Raw genomic sequence first — 13,827 nt, 5'->3', positions numbered from 1 at the left:
TGTGTTCATGCATAAAAGCAGAACTAGTTGAATCCAAGAAACATTTATATTTAATGTAAGAATGAAATTACATTTTTAAAAAAAAGAATGAAATTACATGCTGGCAAAAAGTAAGGGAAATAAAAAGGAAAATATTCTTTGGGGTTACCTAGACAATATTAACCACAAATAAGATCACTGGATCTGCTGGCCAAATGGTTTGGTTGTGAATGTATGGCTCTAAACTTAGAATTTATGAACTATGTCATATATAGAGTTATAAAATAAATGTATTCAAAAGCAGCTTCCGAGAATATTGAACATTCGAAACTCACAGACACAAAAGTGTGTTTTCCAGCAAGTGTGTTGACTTGCCTCTGAATTATCACTGGTGACTACTATTCTTAAGAAACTGAAAGTTGATTCTTATGTAATCAAACAATAAAATCCCTGAGCTAACAAACCTCAACATTTGGTTCAGCTTTGTTGAAGATAAAGAACTTCTTGCTGATAACTAAAACAGAAACTTATTTGTCTGGTAAGTTCCATCAGGGGGTTCAAGGAATTCTTATACAATTTTAGGAAATTTGTCCATGCAGCCCTCTATCTAGTGCTCAGATACTCTTTAAACAGTCAACCCACTTTTTTGTTGGTTGTTGTTGTTTTTAGTGGACAGAAGGACCTTGTAAAAGGGAGAGGACAGTAAAATGTTTTCTTTTAGGAATTCCATGAGCATGTTGGCTTGAGTTCAGCTTTCAACCTTTTCCCTCTATTTCTGCCTCCCTCTCTGAGCTAATATAATAAATAAGCTGGTGGAGCCCCAGAGGCTTATATGAAGCTGCAGAGTCCCTTGGTCACAAAGGGAAATAGCAGAATGGCCTGGTAATAGAGACTTCAAAATTCCTGTGCAGGAAAGGTGTAGCGTAATGTGGTTTGAAGAGGACACCAGAGGCCCTAAGCACAAGCTGCATTTTTATAGCATGTTAAATAAAATTTTATCTCTAGTCTTTATAGCACTTAAATCTTATATCAATAATAAGGAAGTATAATCCTATACACAGCTAAAGGTACATAAATACATACTTAAGGAGAATTCAGTAACTGGAGGGGAGAAAGACCAAATTAAATGCATGGAACAGGTGGTATACATTGAATTCAGACTGTAGGAGCATTAAGAGAAATTTGAAAAGAAATTTAAAATTTTTGAAAAAATCTTAATGCAATTAGAGTGCTGAGAGAGAGGAGAGACTTTCTAGAGTTTGACCAATGATTTTAAAATTTAAGATTAAAAAAATAATAAATAAAATAAAATTTAAGATTTTAAATCATTTTTTAAATAAATTTTATTTATTTATTTGCCAGAGAAAGAGCACAAGCACGGGGAGGAGTAGGCAGAGGAAAAGCAAGGAGCTCAATGCAGGACTTGATCCCAGGATTCTAGGATCATGACCGGAGCTGAAGGAAGGAACCCAATGGGCTAAGCCACCCAGGAATCCCTAAAATTTAAGATTTTAATAGAAGCCCTACAAAGAGATTAGTTACTCCTGAAAATCTAATTTTTTCATGTAGAAGATCCAGTGGAGGGCTGTTTACAATACAGAGGGAAAGAGAGATGCAAAGAGAAAATAAAGGAGAAATGTAGTACCATTTTAGAGACAATATACAAATTATAGGCATTCTAGGTGGAAAATAAAAGGATCGTATAAATAAGGAGTAATTAAATGAACAAAAACTCAAAGAGTTTCTGGAGTTGAAAAAATCTTAAGCTTCTAATTAAAAAAGTCTCATTACTTTATTTGCATAATCCAAACATTAGAAATACAGTGAAAATTTCCCAGTCTCTTTTATTAAGTTAACATAAATTGAATACTAATACCTTATAAAGATAATTTGAAAAAGAAAAAATATAAAATCTACACATAAATTTTCATTTATGAATTATAGAACACATTCTATATAGATTATCAAATTAAACCCAAAAATTTAGCTCAAGAAAAGTCCATCATACAGGTTCATATAATAGTTACATGTGTATAATAATAATGAAAATTCCATTGTGCACCATCTAACCGCTCTCTGAACATGAACATGATGAATACCACTTTGGGGGAACACTGGGACTATGGCAAAGTCACTTGTTTAGGAATTCAACAACAATTCTTACACTAATACCAGGTTAGAAGTAAAGCAGTTTCAGGCAGGAGGTAAGTAACTTTGAGCAGCATTTCTCAACTTTTTCTATTCATTATCATTCATTTACTGAGCCCCCAACCCCATAAAGCTGAATATTATGGAGTAAAATTGGTCATATAGAGTGATCTTTGTAGCACTACTAATCATTTTAATATATAAGACTTCACCACAAGCAAGAACCAATTTTCACTGCCTTGGGGGCATGGGGCATAAGTACTCCACTGAAAATTCATGTCTTAAGGACAAAAGAATGGTAACATGCAATGTTGGTAAACCTTCCACTTAATTTCTATATGCTTTTTGGAAATAGTATAGCTATACCTGAGTATTTTAGCTCCCAAATCCCATATATTGATAATTTTCTTATGAAAATACAAATATCAAAAAAAATGAGGCATATGTAAAAGGTGTTTATTTCAGTATTGCTCTTAGTAGCAAAAAAATCCTGAATTTACTAATACGGGAATGATAGTTGTGGTAGTGGCACTGTGTGAAATATTGCATAGCTCTCAAAAGGCAGAATCTGTATCTATTTACCTGGAGAGATGTCTGAATGCACTGATAAAAGCAAATTAGAATATAATGAGAAGTTACAACTTCAGAAGAATGAGAATTACATAGGAATTTTTGAGAGCTCATCAATTTTGTTTTATATATTTTTACCTTGTTAGATCATTTCTAAAAACATTTAATACTCATTTACTATTTTTTTGTAAGTTAAAATGAATTAAGGTAAAGAAAATGGATAAATTATAGAAATTGCAAAAGAAGCAAGTATATTTTATATTAATTACGTTATTAGAAAGAAAAAAGGTATTTGATCCCCTTGAGCAAGTTGCAGAAAAAGAACCAACCAACCTTGAAAACCAGCCTTTCCATAGATATTCTCAATTTTAAATGCCTGCCATAAAAAAGCATTATTTTTATAATAAGATCAAAAGTTAAGGTATATTGAGCTTAGAATTTTAAAGTTATCCATGTGGATTCTAACTTTCTTAGCTTGTTATATGTAGGGATTAATATAGGTAATTGTCCTTGGAAAACATGAGTGATCTGATTTGGGAAGAATTTGATAATTTCCTCTTCTTTATAAACATAAACACATTATTTGAACTGGTTTTTATTGGCACATTTACATTTTTAATTATAAACGTTTTACAGATTTATGATGGAAAAGATAAAACGACTCATCTACTAGGTGCATTTACTGGCGCATCTATGCGAGGATTGACACTTAGCAGTACTTCAAATCAACTCTGGCTGGAATTTAATTCTGATTCTGAAGGGACAGATGAAGGTTTTCAACTTGTTTATACCAGTAAGTATTTTAGAAGAAAAAAATGGCCAAACACTGAGACTGAGTATTTATTAAATAATTGCAACTTACGAGGTGAAGTAAAACCCCAAATTTGAATTGTAGAACTTGAAGTGTAGAACTACCTTCTGTATGTTCAATATTATTTGACCTTATTGATTCCATAAATTACAGGTATTCTAACTGTTTCAGTTCCACATTGAAACAACTAAGGTTCAGAATGGTTAAGTAATCTGTGGCTGATTTATTTACATGATTATAAAATAGCAGTATTCTTCCCATCCAATATTTTAAAAATATAATTGTTTTAATAGATGAAAATTCAATGTTTGCAACTGTGGTAGTTATATATTGGACAGTCATTAATGATAACTGGATGGTTTCAGATGAGTTTACATTAGAGTTAAGTTTTTTATTTTGTTTTGCTTTTGTGTTGAATTGCTTTATTAAAAATAAAACTATTGCCTTATACTCCAATTGGCTATTCTGACAAACGAGTAGAAGTTCAAAGACTGAGAAGCATGGGTTGGTGGGTTACATCAGTTGTTATATGAATTAAATGAATTTATTTTACCAGTGCCACAAGAAAAGAAACAGACTTAATACATCTGTCCACAATAAGTCATGTTCAAGTAATATATTTATTGAGTTTCTATTCTGTAAGCAGTACACTAACAAAATAAAGCTCATGTAAAACTGAGATAGTTACTAGCTGTGTTTTTAACAAATTTAGAATCAGATCAAATCGGTTCTTAGAAGTTCAGAATGCTCATTAATTTAGCAAAACAACTAAGCAGCAACATTCAGAAATCTTTACTTTCAGAATATTTGAAAAAGATCTAATGAAGCCTATAAATTTTCTCAAGAAGTCAGGTGAATGGCAACTACTACAGAAACTGGAAGATTAAAATTATTACAGTATCAAAGATACATGGGATCCTGAAGGGAATTTGAATCAAATTACTGTTTGTGAAAATATTCTTTCTTAATGATATGAGAAGTAGAAGACAGGAGAGTATATTATATTGAAATTATATTTAAAAATCTGATGCATTTAAGTAAGAGATTACTATTACTCCCTGTTTATTTCAAGGTTTTTTTTTTCCTACCTGTGTTAGAATTGTTCATCATTAACGCAACAAAACATAAATTAACAAAATGAATGTTAAATTCATATTTCTAAATCCTGAGAACTACTGTGTACAATGCAATTTTTAAGAAGTACTTCCAAAGACAAATGAAAATCCAACCAGACTGTGTTTACAGCTATTACTATGTGATATACTAAAAGTAATAGTATTGACAATTATTGCTCAAGTATAATTGGTGTGATCCGCTCAGAAGGGCACTTGTTGTTTAATCTGCTTTTCTCTGCCATTTTCTCTGTTTTCTAACAGAGTTGCCGACATTTTTCAACTCATGGCTCAATGTCTACACAATGACCTTTCTTTGCTCTGCATCACTTTGTCTTTCTCCTTATCTAAAAATGTCAATGGGGTTCATAGGAAAAAACCTAGATTTCCTTCCCAGATTTAAAAATTCTGTGTAACTTGAGATTATTGATGCAAAGATGCTAGCCATTGTAGGACATACCTGCATTTAAAATTGGGTGGTTAACTGTCTAGACTGAGTCAAATCATTGACCCTTATTGTCATTGTATGAGCTCCCACATGTCAGAAAAGTGACATCGTAAGCAGTTATTTGAAATCACGCTTCTTAATGACTCTAGTTCATTATAGAATGTGTGTCATTATGAAGATGGAAAGCTGTGGAATGGGGAAGAGAATATAAAAGCAATTTTTTTTAAAGGGTAGGTATATATCCATAAATATTTTTTAGTCTCAGAACTGAAACTAAATGTTTCCATCTCAGATCTGGAACTGAAAGTATAGCCTACTTCAAGTTGTAGGTGGATTATCACCAGGTCAGTGAAGGGTCCTCTGATTTTCTGAATCAACAGCTGTGTTCTGAGCTCCTTCTGAGAGGGTCCTGGAACTAGTAACACATCCATCAGTAATTGTTATTTGTTCTAAGGTTTTACTTCTGATTTTGACATTGGCAATCTTTCTACATATCTGCAATTATCTTAATAGCTAACCCCAGATTTCCTGACTTTGACGGGGACTTATTCCCATCCTCCCAATATGTTTTTGGTTCCAGCCATAGCACCAGTGCTAGGCTGCTTTCTCTTCAGGGTTAATAATTGTCATTGGTGTATTCCAAACAGAAGCCTCACCTGAGACTTTGAACTTTAAGACACATCTCTGATTCCCACTGACGCTTACTTACCCTGACTCCTTCAGTCAGAGTTAGCTTACTTTTAAACATTTCATTTGCAGAAGTTTCTGTTCTCAACTAAGATATCAGTTATCGCACTGTACTTTCGTCACAACTTTCTGCAAACATATTGCACATATTTCTTTAGGAGGCCTTCCCTCCCTTCATGTCTTTAGTCAGTTTTAGTTCAATTGCATCTCTTTACAGACTCTTAGTAAATTAACATGTGGTCTGAATACTGATTTTGTATAATGCCTTTGTGATATAGATGAAGATTCTACAAGGGCATATATTTTAAATATTCATAAACTTCTTAGAGGTAGTAATTATTTTCTGAACATAAAAGAATTTGCTAAGGTGCCCAAACATGGGAGAAATGTAAAAGACAATGTTTTTGTGTATGAATCATTGTATTTGGTGATTTCTAAATCGAATTCCACCTGCAATTCTGTGTTGTGTTCCTCCTTATAATTATCCAAAGTTGGCCTCTGAAACATCTGAGAGAACACTTTGTGACATAGAAGAGTTCCCATTAAGAGAATTAGAGAGAGAAGAGAGAACCGTTGGCTAGGTCAGATCAAATAAGGATTCATAAATAGAATGGTATTAAAGGTTGGGTTGGTGGGTTGCAAAGAGAAGTGGTGGGGAGCATACCAGGCAAAGAGAATAGGACTGAAGAAAGGCACAGAGACTAGAAAGATCTTATTAGGCACATTAAGGTAAATACAGCAAGTAATCCAATTCCAATTAATCCCTTTTACCTAGCTCCTCACAATTCTAGCTGTTAAGACATATAGACCTTTTATGACCACCCTTTTCTAATGACAGGTTTCTTATCGAAGGATAGTCACTATCTCTCTATTGTCCATTTTGTTGACTTGTGTGGTTGCCTGGTTATTGGTAGTTTCAAGTAGAGAGAAGCACATATGGCTGAGATAGAAATGAGAAAATATTTTTTCGGAACAGATATTTTCAGAACAAATAGTTCAGAACATAAGTATTAAGGGGCATTTTATTTCAGCTATCTTTTAGGCCCATTCGTCATATAATCATTAAGAGTAGCAAATGGACCAGTGGAAACAGTAGTTGAGATGTTGCTTTTGGTTTCAATAGAAAACTTAACCATAGGTTAAATTACCAGGATTTATTTTTCTCATATAAGACGAAAGATGAACAACAGGTAGGTAGTTTCTTGATTCAACTCTCCAACCTAGGGAACAAGGATCCTGCCCCTATCTCTCTGCTTTAGCATCCCTAATGTGTTCCTTTTTTTGTTCTAATGTCTGTGATGTGGTCATAAGATGGCTATTTTAACTCCAGGCATAGTCAAGGCAGGGAGAAAGAGGGAACAGGTAGTGCCAACAGCAAATGCCTCCTTTACCAGAAATGCAAAATCTGGGTCAGACATTCTCTTATCTCTCCCTGTCCTAAACGGAGCTCTATCATTATACCTGGATTTCCTGGCAAGAAAGTCTGGGAAATGAATTATTTGGTAGACTAAATAATCACTCAGTATTAGACCACCATGCTATACAGCCTGATATGATTCTTTTACTGCTGGGAACAAAATCAGGTTGTTTGTGGGGAAGAAGAGAAAAGATATTGAGAATACAACTTACAGCGTCTACTACAATGTACAGCTGTAGCAGTTATTCCAAAACAAGTAATAAATCCATAGATGTTGCATCAATATATGCCTCTGCAATTAATGGAATTATGGAAGCCTGGACTCTTGGGTGTTTAAAAAGGAAAAGCGTTTGGTTTACTCATTATTAATAATTTCAGCTCTACTACACTAAGAAGACAGTGAGCTTCTTTCACTCTCCTTCATCAATAAATAAATTATATATATACTTGTGAAATGCTACATCATACTTGAGGAGCAACTCTCTCATTCCTTTATTTTTCTAAGGCAAATTGAATCTCTTCAGTCATAACCCATTAAGATAAACATAACGTAAAAACACAACATTAAGAGTTGTCAAGAATAATACTTTTTAGCTTTTCTGGGGCTATCTTTCTCCCAGATAAGTTTCCAGTCAACTCTACCTAGTTTGATTAGAATAACTGGAGCCTAGATAGCTACACTGGTTGAGAATAAAATGGCATGATAAACTTGGTCAGACCCTGACGACCATTAGGGTATCAATCCCACTACACAGCCTCTCAGAACTAACTCCCTCCGTGAGTCAGGTCATTCTTCCATTCTTCTCAAATTAACAGCTATCAGATACTCTTGCCCTGGAGAAATCTGAAACTCACCCCAAATAAAGATATAGATAAGGCATTCTTTTTTTAATACAAATTAGTTGACAATTTCCCTGTGACCCCTCAAGGCATAGCTGCATTTCCTAGAGGTAGTGGGGGAGTCAAGGGAGAGAAAATTACCATCTCCTTCTAAACTTGGAAGAACAGATCAGAAATTAAGATATCATTATAGTATCCTTTCTTTCTTTCTTTTTTTTTTTTTTAAAGATTGTATTCATTTATTTGAGAGTGAGAGATAACATGAGAAGGCAGAAGGTCAGAGGGAGAAACTTAACTAACTGAGCCTGAGCCACCTGGACGCCCCTTAGTATCTTTCTTAAAGCACCACTCCGTTCTGGTTCACTCTGGAATAGAACTCAGCAAAACCTGATAGGATAACCTGACCAGACATCTTCAGCCCCTCAATCCACATTTCAAGAAGGTGGCTGTAAATCCAATGTCTTTCACTGAATCTCTCACTGAAGATTAAGTTGTAGAAATGTCATTTTAGTGGGACAAGACAGAGAAGAAAGACAAGAACAAAGGATAAGAGAACTTCATTTAGACATAATTTCTAACTGGCCAATTGGAGAGATAGTATAGGAGATGGGGTTACTGTAGTTAGTTGGTTCTGGGACTCCATCTCAGAAGAGGTTATTACTTGAGTTGATATTGGAATTATAAGAAAGGACAACCACAAACAGATCTGTGGGGAGAGGGTGCCAGACAGATAGATCATCAAGTGCAAAGGCTCGAGAGAGACCTGAGTTTGAGTTATGCAGCTAGAACTGAATGAGCAAGGAGAATGGGACAAAATGAAAAAGTGGAAACTAGGCAGGGGCGAGGTGGACTATAGTAAGGGGTTGGATTTCACTTAAAAGATACAGAGAAATCTTTCAACACCAGTGTATCTTTACATAGTAGAGTTAAAAATAATAGCTAACATTTATCTACTCTCTACCAGGTATAAGATATAACCCTATGAGGAAGGTACTATTATTCCCAGTTAGAAGAAGAGGAAAATGAAGCACAAAAGAGTTATGACTTGCCCAAGATCACAAACCTATTAAGTACAGATACAGAAATTGAACTGAAGGGCTCTGCCTCTTAATCACCATACTATATTATCTTCAACCCAAGTTTGAGGTGTTTTACATTTGAATTTCCATGGATTTATCATTTTTTTATTGTTGATGTAAATGTAAAAACAAATATTTTAAAAAGTAAATGCAATTTATTCCAAAGACACTTTCATCATTTTATGCCTGAGAATCAGAATGTTTTCTTATTGGCCAAAGTTGGAGGATAACTTAGACCTCGTGTATTTTTATGTTGTTTGTGTAGTCTTTAAACTATGTCTTGAAGTTATGCTTCATTGCAGACTCCTTTAGCTCTACTCATTTGTAGTTCTCCCACTTTTATTCAATAGAAAGTAGTGGGGTATTTTAAACAACCATCCATTACAGAGCGAAATCATACCTTTTTGATGGATTATAGCATTGTCTTCTCAAAAACTGATCAGGTAAATGTCCATGATGCCCAGCCAGTAGATGCTATCTCTGGGCCTCTTGTTATTACCTCTGTACATTGCATTTACTAAAAAGCTCATTGGAGAAATGTTCATTATCCCAAGGGAAAAGTTCAGCTATATTTGGACACTTTTAGCCTTCCAGTTTTGTTGCTTGAAATGATTCATTAATCCACATGAAACATGCCAATTTCAAACTTTGTATTCAAATTAATGATGGGCATTAACTAACTTGTGATACCTTTTCTTGTGTACTAACCTTATAAATATATAATAAATTATCCTTATTTAAACTCTTTAATATAATTACTAGTATGTTGTTGGCAGCGTTAATAATGAAAAATAATCAGGTGATTTATTGGCTCTAACTTTATTCTTTGGATGTATTTTAATCCAAATGCCTGTAGAGAATAAGTAAATTACAAGGGAGCAACAAAGTTAGCCTGGGTGGGTCTATGTCCCATAAACACTTAACAGATGCATTTGGCATTTCTCTCACTCTTAAAACTTGAAATTAACCAGGTAATAAAAGAAATGCTAACTAATGCTGCATTATGTAATATAAGGTATTCTAGCTAAAATATTGGAGAAATATTTCTTCATTATCTGTCATTTACATAGGCAATATTAGTTCTTCATAATAGAAGAACAAAATGGTCACTGTCATTTTTATAACTTTGACATCCCAAAAGCTATGTAAGTTTTGAACTTAAATATCTAAAGACCTACTAGTATACTCCTTACATAAAAATTAATTTCCAGGGATTGAAGACTTATATGTGAGTATGAAAACATTAAAATATTGAGGAAAAAGGGGCTCCTGGGTGGCTCAGTCGATTGTGTCTGACCTTCAGCTCAGTTCATGATCCTGGATCCTGGGATGAGCCCCGCTTTAATGATGCTTCTCCATCTCCCTTCCTCTATCGTGCTCTCTCTCGCTATCTCTTTCTCTCAAATAAATAAATAAAATCTTTACAAAAATAAATAAAATAAAATAGATAGGAAAAAGAAAGTGTGGCCTAGAACAGCTATGTCTTTAAGGTGGAGTACGATTTCTAAAACAAGATACACAAGCAAAAACCCATCAGTAGTCAGTAACATCTCTGCCCTTCTAAGCACTTCCCTGAAGTGTAGAGACTAGCAACCTGGCAACTGTATTTCCCATACTCTGGCCAGTGAAGACCTCTACTTAGATTCTGCCAATTAAAGGCAGCCCTGTGAGAGCCTAGAGGTGGAGTGGATGGAGAAGCCATTAAGGTCTCTGGTGCAGCAGGTGGGATTGCGATGCGGGCAGGTGGTTTTATGTGGTAGCATCTTCCCTGAAGTCCAGGATGTCCTGAAAGCCAGCAGTGGTCTTCTGACCTTTACACTGTCTGCATTTCTTGTATTTTCCCTCAATACCATAAGAATAAAGATGGACCTATTTCTAATGTATGGAATCTTAGCAATTCAAAATGTCTAAGTGGCTTCCATTTTCCTGACCCAGTGCCAGTCATCATGTATTTTTTAAGTGTTTCTGTAGCAAAAAACACCATAAACAGAGTAGAAAGATGAGACATTTTTAGGAAATATTTACCATATATGTAACAGGAAAATATAAACTCTACAGAAAGGAATCCTATAAATTAATAAGAAAATGAAAAGAAAATTTCACACAAAAGTAGCCTCAGGTAGGCAGTAATCAAACAAACAAAAAATGTTTAATAGAAATTGAGAAAATTAAACTGAAAATAATATGTTATTACAGTTGGGTTATTTTTGTTATTGTTGTTGTTAGATTTGTATCATTGAAGGTGAGGTCCTCTCTTTCTAAGCAGAAATAAATTACATAACATCAAAATAAGAACTCTGAGAAAAATAATAATTGTTTAGAAAGAACCTCTGCTTTAATAATATTAATATTCATGACATTAGTAAAAATTAAAATGTCCTACAATGCTAAATGCTGATGGCAATTTGAAGAACATGAAACTCTTTTAACTTTGGGGAATGCAGGTTGGTAAAGTAACCTAGGAGAGTAATTTGCAATATTTAGTAAAATTCCATTCCTAGATGTATCTAGAATGAACCAACTATACAGTTTGGCCTTATACCAAATGACTGATGGTTAAAAATTAATGTTCAGACAAAGCTGAATGTCACTAACCCAGAATGATGTACAAATATATGATGCATGAGACACAAACTAGCCATTTAAAAATATCCCTCACTTTTTCATGCCTAACAAATTAAAATATAGGAAAGCCTGTGAGTAATGTTTTCTACTCAGATGTTTATAAATGGGATTTAGAGCATTAACATTTTTTAAAAAAATCATTTACCATATCTCCTGTTCCTCCAGTTGGAAATGCATATCAGTCATTTCCACAAACTTTTGCTTGTTTAAATGTTTTACATCTATATACTGAAAACTGCAAGGATTGTCTTCTTAAACCATTCTTATAAAGTTTGTGGTTTCCAAGTTTGATACATGTCATAGAGTTTCACTAGCGAGGAATAAGTGTGTGCTTTTATTATTATTATTATTATTATTATTATTATTATTATTATTAGTTTGGCCAGTGAAGAAAAAAAGGAATGTGTAGTATTTTAATATTTTCTCCTTTTTATTCCTTTTATATTCTTTATTATGTCTGAATCAAAAAGGATTATCCCAACTGTTGTGCATGACTGTGGACAAATTTCCTGCTTGTGAATTTTATTATTTTTTATTTCCTGCTTTCAAATTTTGAAGTGGCAAAGTTGACATTCTATTTTGTGTACATCTTCATTTAATTAGAAAGAATTCTAAAATGAGACTTTTTCTCACAAGATTCACAGCCTAAGTAGAATTTAATAATCGAACATTAAATATAATTCTTGTAGATTATTTTACTAAATATGCTAAGTCAAATCGACCAAATTCAGTAGAGATTAAGATGACGATAGATTAATCTCTAAGTTTCCTTGCATTATTATTTAAACTTTAATTAATGTTTTTAGTTTCAGAAAAGATATGACCCTTTACTTTATTTAGTCAACATGCTTTCTCAGTTCCCTTATTAACAACCTATTTACTTTTTGTTTAACAATTTGAAAGTTCGTACTTTTAGTCTATATACCTAATACATCTTCATTCACCATTAAATTTTCTAAAATGTAACTTTTACAATATTAAGTACATATTTACATTTTAACTGAAATTTTAAAAAAGCATATAAATATCTCTTTTAAGTTCCATCAGACTTGCTCACCTACATTCAAAGATTGAGTTTTCAAATATTTATATTGCTAAGCCATCTGCCTTATTGGATTACTGTTCTGCTGACTATGTGACATTACCCCATGTGAATACATAGTTATTGCTCATAAACAAATTGCACAGAAATTGTGTTGAGTAGGAATTGAACTATTCATCTTTTTGTAGGCCAAGGCAGAAGTTAAAAAGCAGATTAGAAGATTTTGATGGAATCTTAAGACAAAATGAACTCTGGAACCCTACATGGGATAGTAATGTTTGTAACATGTGCAAAAGGAAACCAAAAAGTATAGCCTTTTTGTAGCATGGAATAATTGGAAGCAGTGTAAATGCTCATCAGTTGGAAAATAAATAAATCAATTTTGGAGTATGTTTCTAATGAAATACCACAGAGTAGTGAAAATGAATAAAATGTTTATGTGTGTGATGTGTGTGTTTGTAAAGGTTAAAATACAATGCTGGGCAATAAATAAAGCTTCAGAAGAAATTTGAAAATAATTGTATAATTTATAAAATGTATAAATCCTTGTGGGGTACCTGGGTGGCTTGGATGATTAAGCATCTGACTTTGGCTCAGATTGTGATCTCAGGGTCCTGGGATGGAGCCCCAGAGCCAGGCACCCTGCTCAGCAGATAGTCTGCTTGTCACTATCCATCCCTCTGTCTCTTCCCCTACTCGTGCTCACATGCCCACGTGCTCTCTCTCTTTCTCTCTCGTTCTCTCCCTCTGTTAAATAAATAAACATTTTTAAAATGTATAAATGCAAAATATACTAGGTATTGTTCATAGGTATACAGATGCGTGATAAAAATGTTAAAAAGGTGTGAAAATAATATACTAATTTAGAATATTTGCTAGCTCTTGGTAGGGGAAAAATCAGAGAAGGACTGAGAAGGGAAAAATGGAGCTTTAACTTGTTTTATCATATTTATTTCTCAATAAGAATATGTGAATATGATCAATTAATATGAATATTAATCTGAAATAATATTAATATTAATCTGAAGTCACTTACCAGAATCTGAGAGAGCCAGATGAAGAAGTTGTT

The 13,827-nt window shown here is 33.5% G+C and overlaps 1 protein-coding gene across 5 annotated transcripts in view; it reads left to right on the top strand.

Moving 5' to 3' along the window:
• Positions 1-13,827, top strand: part of CSMD3 (CUB and Sushi multiple domains 3) — a 1,246,643-nt gene that overhangs the window by 910,850 nt on the left and 321,966 nt on the right. For all 5 annotated transcript variants that reach the window (XM_032316321.1, XM_032316320.1, XM_032316319.1 and 2 more), the window contains one exon: positions 3,334-3,490. In XM_032316321.1, coding sequence (XP_032172212.1) covers positions 3,334-3,490 — 157 coding nt within the window. The remainder of the gene's footprint in view (positions 1-3,333; positions 3,491-13,827) is intronic.

The sequence above is a fragment of the Mustela erminea genome, chromosome 16 (genome assembly GCF_009829155.1).
Source record: "Mustela erminea isolate mMusErm1 chromosome 16, mMusErm1.Pri, whole genome shotgun sequence".
Classification (NCBI taxonomy): Eukaryota; Metazoa; Chordata; class Mammalia; order Carnivora; family Mustelidae; genus Mustela; species Mustela erminea.
This window is presented reverse-complemented; position numbering and strand designations above follow the sequence as displayed.